The 24,779-nt window shown below is 41.6% G+C and overlaps 1 protein-coding gene across 24 annotated transcripts in view; it reads right to left on the reverse strand.

Annotated features, from left to right (window-relative positions):
* Window positions 1-24,779, reverse strand: part of CCDC91 (coiled-coil domain containing 91) — a 168,600-nt gene that overhangs the window by 10,923 nt on the left and 132,898 nt on the right. For 23 of the 24 annotated variants that reach the window (XM_081861373.1, XM_081861389.1, XM_081861369.1 and 20 more), the window contains one exon: window positions 21,745-21,931. In XM_081861373.1, the coding sequence (XP_081717499.1) occupies window positions 21,800-21,931 (132 nt within the window). In that variant the 3' untranslated portion in view covers window positions 21,745-21,799. Of the gene's footprint in view, window positions 1-12,770; window positions 12,898-21,744; window positions 21,932-24,779 lie in introns of those variants that run through there. The other variant, XR_014156538.1, reaches the window with a different exon arrangement.

Genomic DNA, 24,779 nt, shown 5'->3' on the forward strand with positions numbered 1-24,779 from the left:
TTGAAATGGCAGAGATGGAAAAATGCCACCTTTGCTGTGGCTGCAACCTGCGCCTCCATGGAAAGGGAGGCTTCAAAGGTTACACCCAAGCTCTTGACAGAAGGCGCTGGCACTAATTTGAGCCCCCACAAGAGGTGTGAGTTGGCCCCCCAACCCCATGTTGTCCCAACCCAGCCAAAGGACCTGTCTTCGAAGGATTTAACTTCAACCGGCTCCCATGCAGCCATCCAGCCACAGTTTCCAAGCATCTGGTCAGTGTGTCCAGGCCGAGTCAGGGCGGCCGTCCATCAACAAATAAAGCTGGGTGTCATCAGCATATTGATGACAACCCAGCCCAAACCCCCAGACAATCTGGGCAAGATACTGAAGATACTGAAAAGCATCGGGGAAAGGATTGCGCCCAGTGGGACTCCACACACCAAGGAGTGCCGCGGTGACAACTCCCTCCCTAGCATCACCCTCTGTCCCCGACCTGAGATAAAGGAGCGCAGCCATTGTTGGACTGTGCCCTGAATCCCCATATCAGCAAGGCAGTGGTCCAAAAGTTCGTGATCGACCATATCGAAGGCTGCTGACATGTAAATGCATGATCTCTAAATCTCTAGACAAAAGGGACAAATTGTTGCTTTAGATATGCTATTAAAGTTAAAATGGAATGTAACCAAACCAAAGGTGAGGAAAAAAGTTTTTGGAAAGGAAGAGATGTGTGGAAAAATGCTAAATGTCATCTCAGTATGTAAACCAAAATAGTAGCTTTTAAAGGGGGAAATGACTTCACTTCCCATCTAATAATTTCATCAAAAGATGCAAACTTGTCAAAAGTTCTAGATTCCTTCATAGAGAAAATCGGTTTTTAAAAACCACACAGACTTTGTTTTCCTTTCTGACTGCTAACATTTCAAAGCTTTCAAAAGCAGAATTTACATCAAATGATATTATATTTTTGCCTAACTTGGCCTATTTGCAAACTTTCTGTTTTAATTATTAAAGATGTGGCAAAAATAGGAAAATAACTGGAGAACTTGAAAGTGAGTGCCCTCTACTTCTGTGCCCCATCATGCCTTGCATGATCATAGAATCATAGAATTGTAGAGTTGGAAGGGACCCTGGGGGTTAACTATCTCAATTAAAGCATTCATGACAGATGGTGTTTTGTACTGAGCTGAATCCTAGAACAATAGGACCCAGAATGTAGCAGTCTGATTGGTCCACAGGAGCCACCAAATCCAGCTCCAGGTGGAAGTGAATCGGCAACCTGATTGGCCTGCAGGAGCAGCCTGGGATTAGCCAATCACGTGGGGCCCATTGTGTAAATAATGTATATATAGCAGACGTTTTGGGGAAAGTTTCATTCATTGCTACTATGAGCTGAATAAAGAGCATGAAATTCACACTTGACTCTGAGTATATTTCAGATGGCCACCCATCTGGTACTATCCTACAGAACAGAAGAAAACAAACTTGCTCCATCTTCCATGTGGCAGTGCATTAAATACTTGAAGATGCCTATCATAGCTCCTCTCAGTCTCTTCTTTTCCAGGCTAAACATACCCAGCTCCTTCAACTGTTTCCAGATCCTTGATCATCTTGATTGCCCTCTGCTGCACATGTTCCATCTTGACAACATCCTTCTTAAATTGCAGCACCCAGAACTAGACACAGAATTCCAGGTGTGGCCTGACCAAGGCAGAATACAGTGGGACTATGACTTCCCTTGATCTGGACACTATACTTCTGTTGATGCAGCCTAGAATAGCATTAGTTTTTTTGTAGATGCATCATATTGTTGACTCATGTTAATCTTGTGGTCCACTAAGATCCCTAGATCTTTTTCACATGAACAACTAGTAAACCAGATGTCTCCTGTCTTGTATTTCTGCAGCTGGTGCAGAACCTGACATTTGTCTCAACTCAAGATCATTTTGTTAGCTTGGATCCAGTTCTCCAATCTGTTAAGGTCATGTTGAATCCTGATTCTGTCTTCTGCAGCATCAGCTACCCCTTCCAGTTTGGTATTGTCTGCAAATTTGATGTGCATTCCCTCAGTTCCTTCATCCCAGTTATTTATAAAAACTTTGAACAACAACAGGTCTCACCCCGTGTCATTTTTTTCCGGGTAACGAGGAACCATTAATGAGTACTCTTTGAGTTTGGTCAGTCAGCTACAAATCTACCCAACAGTTAGCTCATTCAATCCACATTTTACCAACTTCTTCACATGAATATCATGGGGGACTTTGTCAAAAGCCTTACTGAAATCACAATACACTATGTCCACAGCAGGCACGTCCAAAGTCTGGCCCAGGGGCCAGATGTGGCCCGCCAGTCAGTTTAATCCAGCCCCACTGGCAATTTCTTTCCAGGGTGTGGGCGTGGGCGGCAGTTCCACTGGGCAGTTATTCACTGTGGCTTGCTAACCTGCCCACTGGTCGGCTCTCACAGCTGCTCACTGTGCAGCTCTTGGAGCCAGCCATTCATTGGCTCACGCATGTGCCTTGCTCTTTACCCTGGTCGTTGGCCGGCTCACACATGCAACCTGCGTGCGGCTTGAGAACCCGTCCAGCTGTCGTCCCTGTTGGTTGCCTGCTCACACTAAATAAATAAATTAATTAATTTTATTTGTATCCCGCTTTCCCCAACCAAAGCCAGGCTCAGAGCGGCTAACATCATATAAATAAGACAATATGCATAATACAATATACAATATGCAAATAAAATAACATTCAACATTCATTAAAACAATATAGAATAATATTAAATATCAGCATTTCAAAATTAAACAGAAATCCACCCAACAGTTACAATAAGTAATTTCTAAACTCCAATCAATAAAACAACAGCAAACCACAGTGCACAACATAATACAATACAAAATGAGAAGCAGAGACTGGAGGGTGGAGCAAGGCAGGTGGAAGGAGGCCTTGCCTGATGAAGTCTCTCCCCTCACACTGGCGCCCTGTGTGCAGCTCTAGGTCCTTGTCCACCCATCAGCTTTTGCATGCGCCCGCCTCTGTATCCTGTCCGTCTGCTGTCTCTCACAGGCGGCTAGCATTCGGCCTTCTCTCCCTCTGTGCTGCCTGCAATCCAATAGCCAAAAGGTATTCTTTGACTAATCCTTAAAAAAAGTCCGGGGGGGGGGGGAATCCTTAAAAACTTCAATCAATCCTAAAAAAAAGCTCAACAACTTTGGTTGGACCTCACGCATGCTCACTTCATCAAATCTGGCCCTCTTTGAAAAAAGTTTGGACACCCCTGGTCAACCAAGCTTGTACCTCCAGCAAAAAAAGAAAAGAAAAGAGATGAATTTGGCATGACTTAATTTTGAGAAACCCATGCTATCAATGTTATCCTTTTATTATCCTTGTTTTGAGCACATTATTTTATTGGTTAGTTTTATTGCTTCCATAGATGCATAGATGTCTGCTAGAAGACATCTCCCAGGGCCAGCCCAAGACATCTTGGCTCCTGAGGCAGACCCCAAAATCACACACTGCTCCCTGCTGTGGGTAAAGAAAGAGCTACATCAGAAACAAGGGGAAAGAAGGATTAGCTTGGGATCTGCTGCCCTGGTAGATCCTATTGCTTGAAGCAGTTGCCTCACCTTGCCTCACAGGTAGACTGGCCCTGTCTTCTTCTTTAATGAACGATTACTGAGCAAGGTCAAAAGAATTTATTGTTGTGAAAGGATTGACTAAGGGCATTGTGAGTCTAATTTAAGAACTAATTAATTAAGCCAGGTTTTAATGTGACTCAATCAGTAAATCAGTCAATTTTTGGAATAAGGAATGGTGAGTGATTTCTCTGTTTTGAAAGATCTTGACATCTCCAGGGGAGGGCCTGCTTCTATTCTGGGGAAAGTTAATTTTCCTAGTCTCATAGGGAAAATATCTTGTCACCTGGAAAACATGATGTCTCTTGTTGGCTGTAATTCTACCATGTCAAGAGCTGGGTAGACAGTAGTTTCATAAGCCTTATAGACCCCTGTTGCATCATGCTCAAGACATCACAGAGATATTCAAGGATTCCAGTTTGTGCTTTTAAGTGAAGTCGGCTGATTAGCATTTCTTACACCAAAAAGTGGATCAGAATGCAGTTGTTCTTTAATCTTTAATCTTCAAGATCCAATTTTTGTAATACACTTCTTGAATCAAAAAATGTCCCAAAAATTGTGCATGAAATGTGTATCTTAGGTTAAAGGGCTTACTAAAACCCATATTTTTAGAATAAAATGCACACAAACCAAACGTGCATTTTGTGAAAAAAGTGTTAAAAAATAATCCACATTTTTGTGCAGGGTTTTTGATTTTTTACAAAATAATACTGATTGATGCAGAAATAAGATGGAACAGTAGCATGGGCGGGGTGGGGGTTCTCCTGAATCCACAAACATTTCCCTCTGATGGCCTCTCCTGCAGTCCCTAAACTGGCCTGTTTTCTAGAGATGCAGTGGATGACACCACTACATTATTGATGTGGGGCATAGATCACTGCCTTGCCATGGCGAAGGGGCTTGAAGAACTCAGAGAAGCTATGAACTATGCCAAGCAGGGCACCCAAGATGGACAGGTCATAGTGGAGAGTTTTGACCAAACGTGATCCACCTGGAGGAGGAACCGGCAAGCCACTCCAGTATCCCTACCAAGAAAACTCCATGAACAAAGACAACAGACATATAAAAGTTATGACGCTGGAAGATGAGCCCCTCAGGCATCCAACATGCTACTGAGGAAGAGCGGAGGACAAGTACAAGTAGATTCAGAGCTGATGAAGTGGCTGGGCCAAAGCCAAAAGGACGCTCAGTTGCGGATATGCCTGGAAGCAAAAGGAAAGTCCAATGCTGTAAAGAAAAATATTGCATAGGAACCTGGAATGTAAGAACCACGAACCTTGGTAAGTTGGATGTGGTCAAAAATGAGATGACAAGAATAAATATTGACATCCTGGGCATCAGTGAACTAAAATGGACAGGAATGGGCGAATTCAGTTCGGATGACCATCATATCTACTACTGTGGGCAAGAATCCCATAAAAGAAATGGAGTGGCCCTCATAGTCAACAAAAGAGTGGCGAGAGCTGTACTGGGATGCAATTTCAAAAATGATAGAATGGATGTCACATAGAGGAGGGAGAAAGGTTGTTTTCTGCTGCTCCAGAGAAGCGGACACGGAGCAATGGTTCTAAACTCCCAAGAAAGAAGATTCCACCTAAACATTAGGAAGAACTTCCTGACAGTAAGAGCTGTTCGACAGTGGAATTTGCTGCCAAGGAGTGTGGTGGAGTCTCCTTCTTTGGAGGTCTTTAAGCAGAGGCTTGACAACCATATGTCAGGAGTGCTCTGATGGTGTTTCCTGCTTGGCAGGGGGTTGGACTCAATGGCCCTTGTGGTCTCTTCCAACCTTATGATTCTATGATCTCGATACGAATCCAAGGCAGACCGTTTAAAATCACAGTAATCCAAGTTTGTGCACCAACTACTGGTGCTGAAGAAACTGAAATTGACCAATTCTATGAAGACTTACAACACCTTATAGAAGTGACACCAAAGAAGGATGTTCTTCTCATTATAGGGGATTGGAATGCTAAAGTAGGGAATCAAGAGATAAAAGGAACAACTGGCAAGTTTAGCCTTAGAGATCAAAACGAAGCAGGGCAAAGGCTAATAGAGTTCTGTCAAGAGAACAAGCTTGTCATCATAAACACGTTTTTCCAACAACACAAGATGGGCAGCATTGAAATCAGATTGATTATATTCTCTGTAGCCAAAGATGGAGAAGCTCTATACAGTCAGCAAAAACAAGACCTGGAGCTGACTGTGGCTCAGATCATCAGCTTCTTATAGCAAAATTCAAGCTTAATAATAATAATAATAATAATAATTTATTATTTATACCCCGCCCATCTGGCTGAGTTTCCCCAGCCACTCTGGGCGGCTCCCAATCAGTATTAAAAACAATACAGCATTACATATTAAAAACATCCCTGAACAGGGCTGCCTTCAGATGTCTTCTGAACGTCAGGTAATTCTTTATCTCTTTGACATCTGATGGGAGAGCGTTCCTGAAGAAAGTAGGAAAAACCACTGGGCCGGTAAGATACAATCTAAACCAAATCCCTTATGAATACACAGTGGAAGTGAGGAAGGATTTAGATTTGCTGGACAGAGTGACTGAAGGTTTAAGGATTTAGATTTGCTGGACAGAGTGCCTGAAGAACTATGGGTGGAGGCTCACAACATTATATAGGAGGCAGCAACGAAAACCATCCCAATGAAAAGGAAATGCAAGAAAGCAAAGTGGCTGTCCAACGAGGCCTTACAAATAGCGGAGGAGAGAAGGCAAGCAAAATGCGAGGAAGATAGTGAATGGTACAGGAAATTGAATGCAGATTTCCAAAAAATAGCAAGGAGAGACAAGAAGGCCTTCTTAAACGAGCAATGCAAAGAAATAGCGGAAAACAACAGAATGGGAAGAACCAGAGATCTGTTCAAGAAAATTGGAGATATGAAAGGAACATTTCGTACAAAGATTACCATAATAAAGGACAAAAGTGGTAAGGACCTAACAGAAGCAGAAGAGGTGGCAAGAATACACAGAGGAATTATACCAGAAAGATAGGGATGGCTCGTACACCCCAGATTGTGTGGTTGCTGACCTTGAGCCAGACATCCTGAAGAGTGAAGTCAAATAGGCCTTAGAAAGCACTGCAAATAACAAGGCAAGTGGAAGTAATGGTATTCCAGCTGAACTATTTAAAATTTTAAAAGATGATTCTGTTAAGGTGCTACACTCAATATGCCAGCAAGTTTGGAAAACTCAGCAGTGGCCAGAGGATTGGAGAAGATCAGTCTACATCCCAATCCCAAAGAAGGGCAGTGCCAAAGAATGCTCCAACTATCGCACTCATTTCACACGCTAGCAAGGTTATGCTTAAAATTCTACAAGGCAGGCTTAAGCAGTATGTGGACCGAGAACTCCCAGAAGTGCAAGCTGGATTTAGAAGAGACCAAATTGCAAACATGCGCTGGATTATGGAGAAAGCTAGAGAGTTTCAGAAAGACATCTACTTCTGCTTCATTGACTATGCAAAAGCCTTTGACTGTGTCGACCATAGCAAACTATGGCAAGTTCTTAAAGAAATGGGACTGCCTGATCACCTCATCTGTCTCCTGAGAAACCTCTATGTGGGACAAGAAGCTACAGTTAGAACTGGATATGGAACAACTGATTGGTTGAAAATTGGGAAAGGAGTACTACAAGGCTGTATATTGTCTCCCTGCTTATTTAACTTATATGCAGAATTCATCATGCGAAAGGCTGGGCTGGATGAATCCCTAGCTGGAATTAAGATTGCCGGAAGAAATATCAACAACCTTAGATATGCAGATGACACAACATTGATGGCAGAAAGTGAGGAGGAATTAAAGAACCTTTTAATGAGGGTGAAAGAGGAGAGCACAAAATATGGTCTGAAGCTCAACATAAAAAAAACCAAGATCATGGCCACTGGTCCCATCACCTCCTGGCAAATGGAAGGGGAAGAAATGGAGGCAGTGAGAGATTTTACTTCCTTGGGCTCCGTGTTCACTGCATTTGGTGACGAAATTAAAAGATGCCTGCTTCTTGGGAGAAAAGCAATGACAAACCTAGACAGCATCTTAAAAAGTAGAGACATCACCTTGCTAACAAAGGTCCGTATATTTAAAGCTATGGTTTTCCCAGTAGTGATGTATGGAAGTGAGAGCTGGACCATAAAGAAGGCTGATCGCTGAAGAATTGATGCTTTTGAATTATGGTGCTGGAGGTGACTCTTGAGAGTCCCATGGACTGCAAGAAGATCAAACATATCCATTCTTAAGGAAATCAGCCCTGAGTGCTCACTGGAAGGACAGATCGTGAAACTGAGGCTCCAATACTTTGGCCACCTCATGAGAAGAGAAGACTCCCTGGAAAAGACCCTGATGTTGGGAAAGATGGAGGGCACAAGGAGAAGGGGACGACAGAGGACGAGATGGTTGGATAGTGTTCTCGAAGCTACCAGCATGAGTTTGATTAAACTGCGGGAGGCAGTAGAAGACAGAAGTGCCTGGCGTGCTCTGGTCCATGGGGTCACGAAGAGTCGGACACGACTAAACAACAACAACATAGAATCATAGAACTGTAGAATTGCAAGAGTCATCTAGTCCAACCCCCTGCAATGCTGGAATCTCAACTAACGCATCCATTACAGATGGCCATCCAGCCACTGCTTAACGGAGAGTCCATCACCTTCCAAGGGAGACTGTTCCATTGTCAAACAGCTCCTGCCATCAGAAAGTTCTTCCAGAAGTTTAGTTGGAATCTCTTTTGTTGTAATTTGAATCCATTGGTTTGGGTCATACCCTCCAGAGCAGGAGAAAGCAAGCTTGCTCCATCTTCCATGTGGCATTCAACTTACCGTACATATGTTATGTGGAATTGGGAGGGGGGCACTATCTTTTCCTTCACCCCAGGCATCAAAATGTCTTGGGACAGCTCTGCTTGCAAATGAACACACAAATGAACAACATGGACTGTAAACAGACTGCTCTGTCCAGCATCCAGCATCACCAATGACTGAGACCTTCAGAGAAATATCAACCTCCCCTCCTATGTCTCATCACCTCTTCTTCATGTTGTTCCTTTCCCTCTGCCTTCTCCACTTTCTTTCCAACTTCCCCACCTCTTCCATACTTTTGATTCCCTATCAAAGTTCTATTAAAATGTTTCTGGATGTAATGTTTGGACATAATATATATGTACACATATATAGGTCTTCTTCCACTCAAGTGTAAGCAAAGAAGCAGGACTGGCTCTACTGTTAGGCAGAGTGAGACAGTCACCTTAGGCAGCAGATGCTAAGGCTGGGGCAGTAATAGCAGCTGTCCAGGCACTTCTTCAGAGCCCCTTGGGCACTCCCATTCTCAGCAATCAGAGTGGGGAGGGCAGCTTATTGATGTCACGGGATGGCTGCCTGCCCCACAGTCTTCCAACACCTAGCCAGTATTTCAAAAAAGGAGGGGAAGAAAGATCCCTCCAAACAAATAAACCTATGTGAAAATTCCAGAAAGGCAGCAAGCTGTTTACTTTTGTTGTTGTTCTTAAAACCACTTTTAAGTGTCAGCATGTAGATGTTATAGGTGAAAAACACAAAGTAGGCTAAAAGGGTACCTAAATATGTAAACGCCTTGCAGAAAGCGAGTGAAGAGAGCAGGCCCAGGAAATGCCTACTGTAGAAGTGCTCACAAAGTCTATGTGCCTTCTCCAACTTGGTGCCCCCCAGATGTTTTGGAGTATATGTCTCTTCATCAGTCTCTTCATCAGTCCCAACCCAGAGTGATTGTTATCATACATATTAATACCTGCAATGTTTTGTTAGAAGTGACTGGGAAACTTGTGAAAGGAGGACACGCCAAATTCAGGACACCTGTACCAAAATGCCCTTTCTCATGTCAGCATGTATCTAATTTCAGGATGATGAATACTGTCAAAAGGTCATCAGAAAAGTGCGAAAGCCCTTGGCCAGCACACACAAATTGGTTCAGTTAATCTCTTAAACTTAGATTCTAGGGAGGTTTGTTGGAGGAATCTGTTGAAAGCAAAATACCAAGAGCATTTCCTTCTATGCTCCAGTTTGCCTCTCTCCTCCCACCACATCACAGCACAAATTCTTGTTATAAATGTTTTTCACTTTAGCTCACTACAATGAACTTCTTTTAATTTTAAATCACACATTATAAATTACTTTGCAATGTACATTGTTTACATATTCATTGATACTTAGCTGCCATTGTTCCAACAGGTGCCTGAGGCAGTCTATATGTAAGGCTATAATCCTAACCATGTTTACTCAGACATAAACTACACTAAAGGTGGGACTTACTCCTAGGTAAATAGGGTTAGGGTTACAGCTTAGTTCCTACAGTGTATGTTAATATCAGGTGGAAAACATTTTACTATTGTTTTTTCCACACAGAAGTAAGTGATATCTTTGGTCACCTGTAGATTATAGCTGTGCTCCTCAGTTAAAGGCCAGGCTCTTCATCAAAGTGGAGAGAAGCATCTGCATTTCTGTCTGTTTCAACTAGGACTTTCTAACATCAGCTTCAAACAAATACTTTAGGGTGTTTACTGTCCAAATGGATTCCCTCCCTCATCTTCTTCAGAAGCTTCAGTAAACACAAGTTTCTTTACATGGAAACCACTTAACGTGAAAGGCTGTGAAGCTGTCAATAAATTCTAAGATACACTAAAAATAGTTTATTTTTTGTTCTAAGCTTGCCATCACCCAGATGCTTAACATTTGGGGCTGAGAAAGAAAGAGTGCGGAATAGGAAGGAGGGGGAAGTAGAGGGACCTGACCCCCTGTGACCATGACTTTCTCGAAGAGGGCTGTTTTTGAGGTAGCGATGGCTTATCTAAAAGTGTATGTTTAGTATTTGCCACCCTTCAGTGCCAGCACGTCTCTCTTCAGAGTGTGGTTCATAAGTCACTGGAAGAAACCGCATGCTGTTAAGACTTAACATTCTTTGAGTAAGCCTCCTCTCCAACTGGAGAGGGTAGTTACTGAATTTTTCCAAATAAATAAAGCAAACAAGTTACTTCAGGAAGAAAATCACAGCTATATGATTTATGATAGTGAGTTGGTCTGCTGAGCAGAGAATGAACCCAGTGAATCAGCTGTCACAGGCCACCCATCATGGTCTGTGTTGCCTCTGATGCCTTCCCTCACTCTAAGTGGTACACAGCCACCAGCAGTTTAGGCCTGTCCTGGTTTTAACTAATGTGGGCAGATTCTTACTAGTTCCACTAATTTGCAGCTTACCTCTGAGCTCCAAAATGGACTGATATTAATGAGAGAATATAGGGATCCTATTTACAGCCTTCTGGCACAGAGAAATTCAAAAAGGTGCCTCCAAAATCAATGTTTGCTTTGCTGAGGGCCTCCTTAAGTGTACATTGGAAACAATTCCATTGATCTGACACAATTAAGTCATCCTGAAATCAGGTTTGCTAGCCAGTAGTAGTTTGTGGTCCAGAATCAACAGCCTAATGGTGTTGAGCAATACCAGACACCCCCAAGACAAAAGGGGATGGAAAATGCTGTGTGTGACATAGCAACTGATGAATGATGGCTAGAGATCATATAATGGGGCAAATGGATTGCTTGTCCCCTTTGTGAACCTGTGACCCAACTCATCATCTGGTAACCTTAAATTATTGAGCATTTTTAGAGACCTGTTTCCCCCCTGCCAAAACCCAGAAAGTGTGATGCACTGCATCCACAGTCGCATAGCAACTGATTTTATGTTGAATTAACTCCTCTTATTGGATTTCCCCCAGACTGAGTAAATCTGAATTTACTGTGGCAAAAGTGCAGATGTCATGTGGACAGGAGTGAAAAGAAATGGGACATGTGGAAGTACAAATCCATATTAAACTCCAATGTGGGTCAGCCACCATTTTGGTGGATGGATGACTGTGGCTTACCACCATCTTACTGCCTCAACCATTACTGTGACTGTAAAAAGAGCAGTTCCCATGTCAAAGCAGATAGTGCATGAATTTGCCTTAAGTTGTTGAAATTACTAGGAATTATTACAATTACTAGGAATGATCTTCTTTGGTAGTGAATAGCTGGGGCTCCCAAAGCAGAAGTGCTGAGGTAAAATAGGACTGATTTCTTTTGGTTAGTACTGTACTATTCTGTACTTCGGGCAACTGTGATAGACCTGTTTTTAAGAAGTCATACCCTCCAAATTCTTGCAAATAATAATAATAGGGAATTATCTATATTTCCCTCATTATCTTACAGTCTTCCTCTGCATATATTGCTGAGGCGTCCTATGCCCACCATTTGTATGCTAGATGCATTTGTTTACTCTTATAGCTTGTCCTGCTCTTTTAAAAGCTTACAAGACGTTTTACACTTAGGTTGAAGCAGGATTAGGGAGCCTGTGCTCTCTAGTTATTACTGAATATTGCCAATTATGGGATTATGGGAGCTGGGGTTCAGCAACATCTGGAAAAATGATTTTTCCACTTCTGGGAAAAATCTGCTGGTAAAAGTTCAATGTGAGAAGCAAACCAAGAGGATCAAGTATTTGTTAGAGACTGGAGTAAATTTGTAGTTTACTTAAAAAACCAAAGTAAACAATTAAAATCATTGGTAGCATTGTAATGTGAAATTGATTACAATAATTAAAGGTAAAGTTAAGGACCCCTGACCATTAGGTCCAGTCACAATCAACTCTGGGTTTGCGGCGCTCATCTCGCTTTACTGGCCAAGGAGCCAGCGTCTGTCCGCAGACAGCTTCCGGGTCATGTGGCCAGCATGACTAAGCCGCTTCTGGTGAACCAGAGCAGCACACGGAAATGCCGTTTACCTTCCCACCAGAGATTTTATCTACTTTTATCTACTATTTATCTACTTGCACTTGACATGCTTTTGAACTGCTAGGTGGGCAGGAGCTGGGACTGAGCAACAGAAGCTCACCTCGTCGCAGGGATTCAAACCGCCGACCTTCCGATCGGTAAGCCCTAGGCTCTGTGGTTTAGACCACAGCGGCACCCAGATATACAATAGTTGGATAAAGTAAATGATGCAGAAAACTTAAACTTTTAATATAAGAACCCATGGGAGGGAGGGAAGGAAGTCCTTGTGATTCAGTGTTTGAATTGGTTAGAGATAAAGTGTATAAAAATGTGAAAATCTTATTAAAAATTATTTTAAAAAGCAAAGTAAGTTTTACTGACCTGTGAAATGGCAGGCTGCACCCTCTCATGCTTTAGTGTTCATGTGCATACATTTATAGAGATGGATGCTAGAGATGAGGAGCGTTCCCCCTCCCATGCCTCCTCAGACAGCAGACTTCTGGAGAGCCTGGGGAGAGAGTTGAACCCTGAAAACAATTTTAGTAATTCACATCAACTCTTTTCAAAAGTATTTCCCAAAGACAAAATTGAGAGATTTAGACTGTTGCAAAGGCTGTTTCAATGGCAGTGTGCATGTGTGTGTGTTGTGGGAAACCCAATTCATTTTATGCAGTCTGATATGGAACAGTTCTCTACTAGTTAAGAATCCACTCTTTACCGCAGATGATGTCAGAAATCTATTTTAAAGTTCTTTTAATTAGCATTAATGAGCCTCATGCTGGAAGCAGCTGTAATGAAGTCATTTATGACACACACAGTTCAGGAGCCAAATGAAAGACTAAACCAAATTCCAACATAATGTAATAATGGTTAATCGTCAACAGAAGTAACATTTAAACAAGTTGCTTTAATACATACTTTCTTTGTCTTCTAAGTCCAACAAACTGGATAGAGCTTTTCTAGTAATTTAAACCTAGTGTAGTAGGCCTATACAATGCAGTATAGTAGGCCTATACAATTATGCTTTGGGGTGACCTAATTCTGCTTGCGTTTAATAGATTGATCTGCAGACACTGTGTAGTTGGCTGCAAGCACAATTACTGTAATAATTCATGCATACAACCATCTGCAATTGTCATTTCTAACATCACTCTTTCGTCCCCAGAAATTTATTGCAAATAAATAAAATTAGGCTACAAGACCAAAAGTCCTTAATCATTTACTCAAAAGTAAATTATAAACCTGAAGGCAGTCATCACATGAGGGTAGCCATCTTGACTTCTTCTATGTCTCAATAAATTAAAAATATTTAATATAATTGTGTCTCAAATAACTGATGTTATTGTGTCTGATGTCCAGACACAAAATAATTATTATTCGTGTTTTCCGCAATTCTGTCTATTTTAACTTTCAGAAATAAGTCTCTTGGCCAGTCTTTGTCTGTACTGAAGCTTAAGGCTTCATAGACTTCTACTTCTTCTTCTTCTTCTTCTTCTTCTTCTTCTTCTTCTTCTTCTTCTTCATTAAATAACACTTCTAAATCATCTAGCTGTGTGCATAATTTTATTATGTTTCATAATTTTAAAGATGGCTAGCAAAATTTGCAATTAACTTTCTAACAGAAATTTAGAATATGACTTGGAAACTAATTGTACATTAAAAAATCTGTCAGATTTAGTTAAGTTCTTTTCTAGTCCACAATTAATAGCATAGCAGAGACTTTTCAGCATGTGACTTGCTGGATGGTTCCTAGATGAATAACATTAGGAAAGCATTGTTCATGCAGCCATTTTGGCTAGTGGTATTAACAATAATTTTTGGTTGTGTAGATAGTTATTTGTGGCTTCTTTTAGTTGGGTGGGATCTGCAAAACCTATGTTTTGTTTGTATAGATATTTAGGCTTTTATGGGTTATGTTTGTTATAATTGGTTTTAGTGTTTATACAGTGGTGCCTCGCAAGACGAAAAGAATCCGTTCCGCGAGTCTCTTCGTCTAGCTGTTTTTTCGTCTTGCGAAGCAAGCCCATTGACGGCTTAGCGGATTAGCGCTATTAGCGGCTTTTAGCGGCTTATCGGGTAAGCGGCTTAGAAAAACCAAATAAATATTTAAAAGAAAAAAAGAAAGAAAGAAAAAGGGGGGGAGGAAAAAAACCTGCAGGAACTCGCAAGACATTTTAGCCCATAGGAAATTCGTTTTGCGAAGCACCTCCAAAACGGAAAACTCTTTCGTCTAGCGAGTTTTCCGTCTTGTGAGGCATTCGTCTTGCGGGGCACCACTGTACTGTTTTTCTGAGTTACTTTGGGTCACTTTTGTGAGGAAAGTGACATCCTCATCCTCATCTTTGCTCAGATACTTTCATTCCTTCAACGAGTAGCACAACCTCCTGAAGCAGCAAATAAATGCGTAGAAGTGGATCTCACTGGTTGCAGTGCCAGTACAAATGGTCCATACTCTGCGATCAGAATCTAGGAGGGGGTTGTTAGTGCTGATAGAAGTTGCAGCCTGGGCCTTCTGGTACACGTTTGGATCACCGAGGAAGTGTTTAGAGTCATACTTTGCATATATATTTCTTTGAACCAGAGCAGGGGTAGGCAACCTAAGACCCGGGAGCTGGATATGGCCCAATCTCCTTCTCAATCTGGCCTGCAGACGGTCCGGGAATCAGTGTGTTTTTACATGAGTAGAATGTGTCCTTTTATTTAAAATGCATCTCTGGGTCATTTGTGGGGCATAAGAATTTGTTCATCTCCCCCCCCCCCCAATATATAGTCCAGCCCACCACATGGTCTGAGGGATGGTGGATCGGCCCCTGGATGAAAAAGGTTGCTGACCCCTGAACCAGACACAAAATGTTATTCACCTGTTGAGTGAACCAAGTGTCTACAAAGATAAGGATTCAATGTTTTTCAATAGTAGAAACCCCACATTGTAACTTAGGAGACACTGATCAGAATTTTCCGCCCACTTGCGTGTGCCAGCAGCTAAATAGGGCCCAAAGGAAACCAACTCTGCTGTTTGCTGGCAACTGAAGACACTGAAGTGTTTTTGATTAAATGAAACTAGCATCTAAGCCCGGGGAGGGAGGAAGGAGGGCAAACAATACCACTTAACGATAAAATAGTACAATGTGAAAAGCATTATCTATAAACATCAGAGAAAGTGGATCACACTCTAGTTGCTTGTCTTGCACACTAAGATCACAGGCCAAACTTCAGGCATGTAGCAATTCATCAACAATTCTTTGCTAAGAACCAGTTTTAAGAAAAACTTTTCACCTTTACTAGAGCCAACTGTCAAACTGTTTAAAATACCACTGAAAGAGAAAAATGGATTAGCACAAGTGTTTATTCTTACAAAATTCTTGTGCCACATTAGTCATGAAGGACAATGGAAAGAACGTAAAAAATGCTGGTTTTATAAGGAAGTCAGAAACTTGAAGAATTATAGATTAAGTAAACAAATGTGAAATTGGAACATATTAAAATGTCTTTTTTTAAAAAAGAGAGACAGTTTGTAAGACAGGAAAAATATGGAAGTGTCATTTATTGCTAAAAATTACTCAACTTAAAATGATGCCATGAATGTAAATTGCTCTCTGTAAAATAGATATGATCACAGGTCAGGCACGCCCACAAAGTTAGGTTTTCTAAAGCTCATGCCATTGACTGCTTCCACCCTCAGCTGTAGTTCCTTATAAAGTAAGGCTCTTTTATCCATAGCAATCGTGTGCAAATAAGTTAAGTAGTAAATGTCAAGCTTGGAAATTTCTTCCTTGTACAGTGGTACCTTGGTTTAAAACCATAATCCGTTCCGGAGGTCCATTTGTAAACCCAAACAGGTTGTAACCCAAGGTGCGCTTTTGCCAATGGGGCCTCAAAATATTTTTTGTTTGTAATCCAAAAAAATGGGTTGTAATCCAAAAAAAGTTTGCAAACCGGGTTTGACATGTTTGTAATCCAAAACATATGCAAACCAGACTGTTTGTAAACCAAGGTACCATTGTGCAAAGGAAACCACCAGGACATTTTTAGATCCTGCATCATTATGGATGACTGAGGCCATGTACATAATGCAAGACCCGTTTTTCTGTTGAAGAGGGCATGGACTGTGTGGTGAAAAGTGGAAGAGGGCTGAGTGTCTTCACAATAATGCAAATATATTAAATTCAGATTAGGGAAATATCTTTATAATGCCCACCAAAATGCCACAAAGTTTTTACACTATTTTGTGGTATTTTGATTAATCAAAAATATTCCATTTTGGAATCGCCATATTGCTGGCACATCACTGCAGATCTGCAACAGTTTTGTGTAAATGTTAAAAAGCAGAAGGGGAAAAGTAGGAGTCCTGTGTTGCTCATAACACAAGTGCTGTAGATAGAGAGTAGAAGTACCACTCTCTGGAGTAGATTTGTCAATAGAATCACCAATAATTTCCAGTATAATTTCTTCTGATGTTTTCTTTGAGGATGATTTTTAATGTAGCCACTTTGTAATCATGCCGCTACCATGAGTTTTAATTTCCTGAGCAATTTTTTGTTGGACCCATCCCAAGAATTCTGGCTTAGCTTCTTAGCTCTGCATGTGGGCTTCCCTTGTGAGAACAGTATTGGAACATCAGCCTTTGGCCTGTTCCACCAGGGTCTTCTAATATTCTTATGTCTGTGGAAACCAAAGGGGGAATGACCATGGCCCCATGAGAACTACTGACATATCCTGGGTGATCCAGTGCTTGAAGAGCTTCAAGACTGTGATCCATGATTGCTTTGCAGCCTTAGAGCTAGTTATACGTATACAGTGATTTTGTTTGCTGACTATGCTATGAGGATGCACAAAAAACACATAGGATTTGCCAACTTGGAATGGTGATATTGGGTCATTCTATTTATAAAATTGGAAGAATATTAAAATACCTACATCTTCAACTTTCTGTTTAATAAAGAATTAAAAAAAACAGTTTGTCAAGAGTATTTGTAGCAAAAGGTCAGGCCCCATTAATTCCCTAATGGCATTTTCCCCTCAGCATTTACGCTGATTTTATTTCTAATGTGAAAATCAGTCACTTTTTGTCAAGCAGCAAAAACATTTGATAACATTGGTTGTGGCCTCCTTTCTTGTAGAATGTTTGATGAAAATCCACCGGCAAAGGCAACTGTAACAGAAGAGTGCTCTTTATCGTGAAACTATTGCCTTAAAATCTGCTCTTTTTCCACTTGCAAGTCTGTTGGGGCTCTCATGGTGGTGGAGGAAGTGGGTGTGGATGTTATGGTCATCCTCAGTAGAGGAATGGCCCCTTTAGGGCTGGTGTTAGCAGAGCATAAACGAGAGAGGTTCTTAAATTATACTTGATTTGTGGAATGTTTTGTACTGCCAGAAAAGCATGGATTGAATCAGTGAAACAGGATTGCTATTTTGGTATAGCTTGTAAGGACATTCTTTCTGGGCAACACATTTAACTCATGTGTCTTAAGAGTTCTTATTTAGCCGGCGTTTTTCTGTTTGGATTCCTTTCTCTTTTGCCCCTCAGCTGTGGTTGTCCCCCAAGATTTTAAGGCTTGGGGTCGTTTTCTCAATTTATCTTCTCTCTCTGGCAGCTATAATCCATTTAACTAACATTAATATAATTTTAGCCGGATGAGTATAAAATCATCTTATATTTTTTATTTCTTGTGCACACAGTATCTTAATCGTGACCCTTCCAAACCTCTTGCCTGTTTTCCCAACTCTGTTTTTGTTCTCTCTTTCTGTGTTGGATCCCTTACTATCTTTCCTTCTTTGCAAGTATGCAGTCCATTCTAGGTCTTCTAATCTAAAGAATTCTTCAGCTTTTGCCCCTTATTAAGCCCACTAATTAATAGCAGCAGAGTGTTGCCTAACTCCACCCATTTAAGTATACTGGTACTGGGGGAAATTGGTTCAGTTGTCTTTTTGTGTCATATATTTATCTTCTTTGCATTTTTCCTCTTGTTTCAGTTTTTACTATCTCTCCTTTGACTTGTGTTTCTGTTGGATAGGAAGCTTTATCTGGATTCATTGGTACCCATCCTTCACCAGGATTTTGGTGCCTTGGCTGCTCAGGTGGATGGTTCTACCCAGTGCTTTTTTCTAAAAAAAAAATGTTTAGGGGTACTCTCATTTTGACTCAAGAAAACCACCATTTTATAGTTCAAATTGGAAAAAATAAATTCAGTAAATGGACAAAAGTGCAAAGATTCACAAAATGTTTAGGGGTATGCGTCCCCCCAGACAACAAACCACTGGTTGTACCTAAGTGAATAGGTAGCTGTATGTAGGAAGGATAAGGCTGCCTGCTTTGGGAACAGGAAAATCCCCACCAATCTGTGGCAATTGCTATTCAAGGCATCTACCTCACACTTGGGTGTGCTGGTACTAAAGCCCTTAAACACCCTTTCTTGTGAATTTTTTTTTTTAGCAACCTACCTGAAATCTTGCCATCCTTGAACTATATCAGGAAGGCTTCTTAAGTGCCAGGCACCAAGAGGCCAGAAAAGTACCCAGTACATATATCTACAGGGTATCCAAAGCCCTTCAAACCATTCCTGTTCAAAATCTAAGTACTGTACCATTTGGAAAATCTTTCTGTTGAAATACTGGTGCTGAATGGTAAGAACCATCCATCTTGGCAGTTTCCAATGTGAGCACATTGCTAGCAGGGCATTTACCTGTGACTCCTGCATTGCAAGGGGGTGACATGACCCTTGTGGCCCTTTCTAACCTTGCTATTCTATGATGCTGTGGAGTCTGAAAATCAGACCAATGGGGAGCTATCAGGATTAACTCCAGATTTCTGCTTCTTTATTTGCTATAAGTTTGATGAATAGTAGACATAGGACACTGCCAAGTAGAATGATAGAATTGTAGAGTTGGAAGGAAGCCTGAGGATCACCTAATCCAACCCTCTGCAACCCAGGAATATGCAGCTGTCCCATACAGGGATCGAACCTGCAACCTAAGTATCGTCAGCACCACACCCTAACCAACTAAGCATACAGCAGATCTCTTGATACTCATGAGCCAGATAAATTTATGTCTGAATATAAAGTTCCCACTTGTCTGTTCTCCAGGGTCATACAGTAAATGGTAAGCAGAATGCATTTCCAGTAGTCCTATCTTTGTCCAGCAGGCACCTTTGATTAAGTATTTTATATTGGGTGGCCTGCTCCATATTGATGGACATTTCACCTACTGTGGCATTTGAGTAGGTGCGCCTTCCTTGTCCTGCTTGAAAGCAGAGAAGATACAGGTGACTAGGATGGGGAGAAGGTGGCTTTAACTGGTGCAAGCACAGACACTGTGTGGGTTGAAAGCACTTTTTCTCCTTTCTCCCCTTTCCACCTGTAGTCATGTGCTTTATGTGGAAAGTGGTAGTGAGAAAGAAAGTAGAAAAAGAGGCGAGAAGGAAAAATAAATACATAAAGTAAAGAACAAGGCAAAACAGGATAAATTCTCTAAAATTCACATGGAACTCCAGTTTCCAGCAACTATGTCAGTGCAGATCTAGACAATGGAAAATGATTCCCACCTGCTGAGATGGCAGTCAGTCGCTGGCCAGCTTGGAGAGGTCACCCCATCAAGTGAATGCCTGACCTCTATCCTACTAAGCAAACTGTATTGGATTTAGGGCAAACCTTAGAAATGAATAAATGCCAGGGTTTTGGTTATTTGTGATATGAAAAGAGAACGCAAGCGGCAAAGGAATTTCCAGGCTGGTTTATGCAAACCAGCCCGGCTGGCTTAGTGAAAAGCAAACCTAACATGGCAAAAGCTGTTGAAGGGACACTATGGAGAGCAATCCTTTAATTTGGCGGGTGAGTGATGGGGTGTACATTTGAGGGGACAGGAAAATGGAGTTTTCAAGCAAGGGGTTTTCTGAGAAGGAGGAGAGAGAGAGCGGAGATCCAACTTTGAGGAAAGCAGCTGAAGGTTGCCTGCACTGCTGCCTCTCGAACTGTGTATGCCATAAGATCTAGACTACCTCCATGCAGACTGAAGGTATAAATAGGTGAATAAACCATATTTCGTAAAGCACAACAGTCTCCACCATGTCTTCCATTCTCTAAAGTGACATAGACCCTGTGGGGGTGCCTGGGACCCCATGGGCTCTTGCCACTGCTTGGCAGAGAGGGGCAGGCACACGACTTTTGTAATAGTATTTTTCTGAAAAAACTTATACAAATTATAAAGAAAAGTGAGAATAACATCTAATATAAAAAGCATAGAAAAACTAGGCTGTTAAATATTTCAGCATGTAAATTATTATCTTATTTTTGGAAACTTTATTTATTGCTAAATGCAATGAAGTTAAGAGAGTTTAAAATTATCTCTGCAATGATTTCTCATGAATTATTACATTATACATATGTGAAAAACATACAGATATCTTCAATACCTTCTCATTTGACTTGATTTGATAATTTAGAAGCCTTTAGATGTGTTCTTTCATTTTCAAAAGAGTTAGCTAAATACACTAAGGCTAATCCATAACCAGACTCATGTTTGTAGTTTCGAAAACACTGTCCAACCATCTCGTCCTCTGTCGTCCCCTTCTCCTTGTGCCCTCCATCTTTCCCAACATCAGGGTCTTTTCCAGGGAGTCTTCTCTTCTCATGAGGTGGCCAAAGTATTGGAGCCTCAGCTTCACGATCTGTCCTTCCAGTGAGCACTCAGGGCTGATTTCCTTAAGAATGGATACGTTTGATCTTCTTGCAGTCCATGGGACTCCATGGGACTACATGAAACTACAAACATGAGTCTGACCAAACTGCGGGAGGCAGTGGAAGACAGGAGTGCCTGGCGTGCTCTGGTCCATGGGGTCACGAAGAGTCGGACACGACTAAACGACTAAACAACAACAACAACAATCCATAACCAGAGCACATCCAGTGAAATCAATAAAATTAAGTTAGTGAAGTCCACTGGTTCAGTGAGTCTGCTCTCTGTATGACTTAATTCAGATATTACCCCTTGTGTTTCCAGAAGTAAATGGTAGTGTTTCCCACCTCCTGCTTCTAGTCAAATGGATTTGGAATGAAAAATAAGATTCTACATCCATTTAACAGAGCGATAAATAACATGTATAGAGTTCTAAATGAGCAACCATATGAGCTTCTTCTCAAAGAATGTGATACTGAAGTTATTCAACAGGGACTTGTCAGTTACTGCATTCTTCAGCCATTACTGAAACCCTTGTGATAAAAAGTTGCCACTGTAAAACCCTTTATCTTTGGAGGCATCCTTTAACTAGATTTCATATGGCCATGAAAGTGAAAATCAAAGACTAAAACAAATAAGGCTGTCTGATTAATCTTGAATCAATAACTCAATTCTCAGTGTCTTAGAATGATCATCTGCAGCATTTAGTTTAGTAACTACATACATTTTCTGTGATTTTAGAGGGACAGTTTCTTTTGTTCTGCATCTAATGTAGATTCTTCATGTAATAAAGAACTCAGTTGTTTCTGTGCACAAGAGAGGAACAATTCCAGACTTGATAGGCTACGTTGACGGATAACACAATCAATCTGTGAGGACAAAAGAAAAATATACTTAGAAAAGTAATCTGTATTAAGAAAAAAAATTGCAACTATAATCAGTGAACACTTTGCCTTATTAAACGACACTCAGCTGTATCCAGTGCTAGTTCTACTTAGAGTAAAACCATTGAAATTAATGGCTATAACCAACTCAGGCCCATTATTGTTAATAGGTCCACTCTGTGGAGGACTTTGGTTGGACAGTGTTCTTGAAGCTACCAACATGAGCTTGACCAAACTGCGGGAGGCAGTGGAAGACAGGAGAGCCTGGCGTGTTCTGGTCCATGGGGTCACGAAGAGTCAGACACGACTAAACGACTAAACAACAACAACAACAATGGAGGACTTAGTCAGATACAACCCACTGAACGTTTGTGGGAATTCAGTACATTGCATATTAGAAAGCATGACCAATGGCTGATTTCCTTTCAGCTTCAAATATGAAAGAGAAAAACAAAACCTAAATCTGTGAGTCTACGTAGATATTTCATCATTACAAGGCAAACAGTGGCTTTAGATCATCTTAACTGTTCCTGCAAATTGAGTCAGAATATAAATAACCATCAACAGGATTTCCACATATCTAATGGTGTTGTCAAATTTCTTAACTAGGAAAGCAAGCCATGTATTTTTTAATAATCTGTTTTTAATGAAATTTTAGAATACATGTGCTTCACTCCTTCATTCTCTTTAGCTACTGAATTCCTTTAATATGATCTCTGAATAAATATGACACTTTTGTTCCCTTTAGTGCATATAAATCAAATTTAAGGGATTCCCAGGGAATTGTCTTTGTTTTCTGCTTTTGTTTTATAAAAATTAAGTTGCTCGTTATGTGTAGCAAGCAGAAGATGAGTAACAACATTGGAGAAGCTCCAAATATTCCATTAAAATACCAGCCTGCTAGATTGGTACTCCAATGAAACATTCATTTTCCCCCCAAATGTAGCAAACAAAACTTAACAAAGTACTGAATCAACTCACAAAACCTTAAGAGGTCAAGAGGCTCTGCAGAACAGCTGGACCCTCTGGGTCTAGGCACAGCCACAGCAAGCCTGGCTGAGAGCTGTAGGAGGGCCCTTGGGCAATGGTGGCTCGAAATAAGAGCAGCTGTGTCGGTGCTCCCTAGTAAAGAAGCAGACTTGCAACTGTGCAGAAGAAAAGGGGGGAAAGGTGCAGCTAGACTGGTTGCTTGGCATGGCTTAGCACTGTCCCTTTTCAGCACTTGCAGTCAAGCGCAGCCTAAGGCCGTCACCAGCCTTCTCAGTGGTTTGGCTGGGACCATGAAGACCCCAGCAGAGAACCCAAGCAAAGCAGCGGAGTACCTCAAGGAACTCAACAAAATCATCGAGATGCAGCAGGAGCTACTGGAGAAGATTGAGCAGCAAGTGGCTAAGCTGGATCACGAGAATGCCTGCCTGCTGCTCCGGGCACATGCTGCTTCTGCAACAGCAGGCAGCCCTGCCCACCTCGCTGCTGCTGGGAGACCTCCAGGAACGCACCACTGGTGATAAATCTGAAGATGAAAGTTCAAGAAACCTCAGGACTCTGCCTATGAACTGCAGAGAAAAGTTGGCAATAATAGGCATGGTGTCTTTCAGGCACACTTGCTCACCATTACTAAGTTGCCAATGCCTGCAGAGGTCCCCCCAAACAAAGTTCCAAAGCCAGGAAGATCTTTGGCCCATCTTGCTGCTCGAAGGCAGACCATTCACCCATTAGCCGCTCCACGGATGGACCAAAATAGGCAACAGACTGCTGGAAACTTTGTCACAGTGCAGAAAGGTCTCCAACCTGTTGGCCACAAGATCCGGAACGCTGTCTGCAGACAAACGCCGGCTCCCTCGGCCTGAAACCAGATGAGCGCCACAACCCTATAGTGGCCTTTGACTGGACTTAACTGTTCAGGGTCCTTTACCTTTTTCCTTTACTTGCTTATAGTAGTAGCATATAGGAATGGTGTGCATAGATTTCATCATCATCATCATCATCATCATCATTATTACAACTATTATGAAGGTGGTTTCAAGATTTCAAGGGTTGGTTTCTAGGTTTCAAATTAAATCTCTGGAGCCTCAGTGGAGGAAAGGTTTGCTGCCGTCTCCCCACCCGACTCCTTCATAGCTTTTCAGGCTGGAAATGGCTTGTCTCATTCAACACCACATGAACCTAACCACTCAGCTGATGAACAGAAGTGTACCTGTTCTCCTCATGCAGATATTAAAGGATATACACAGTATCCTGCCTCTGACAGCAGCGGATGCTCCAGAGGAAATACATGAGACGCCAGAGGGTTAATGAGAAAAGGAAATGGTTGCCACTGAGCTCGTTAGAGGCACAACTTCATTTGTTAGTATTTTTTAAAAAACCTCAAAGTCAAATATTACAGAATAATTTCCCCATTTATCTTTATATTCCCATTTATAAATCTGGGGCGGTGGGGAATCAGAACTAGCTTCAGGATAGAGGGTGGTGGTGGGGAACCAAGCAAACAAAGCACAAAAGGATCAAGTTGCTCATGGAACAAGAACACTATCACACTGTTCCTATAATATAATTCTTATTATGTTTTACTGAAAGCAAGGTGGTCAGAAAAACTGTTCATATGCACCTCCTTCTGTGAAGGAAGGATGAGATGGTGGTGTTCCACAGGAAAGGCAAAACAGGAGAGGCATATAGGGCCTGCCTTAAATGTCAGGTGCCACCTCCTTTTCTCGTAGTTTTCTCTGGAGCAGCTGTCCTGTCCCACCCTCCCCCTCCAGATCATCATGGGACAAGCCAACTGCTTCTTCTGGCTGAACAGGAAATTCCCACCCCTCAACTGATACCTGGGAGT

This window comes from Podarcis erhardii, assembly GCF_964252035.2.
Source record: "Podarcis erhardii genome assembly, chromosome: 5".
In the NCBI taxonomy this organism is placed as follows: domain Eukaryota; kingdom Metazoa; phylum Chordata; class Lepidosauria; order Squamata; family Lacertidae; genus Podarcis; species Podarcis erhardii.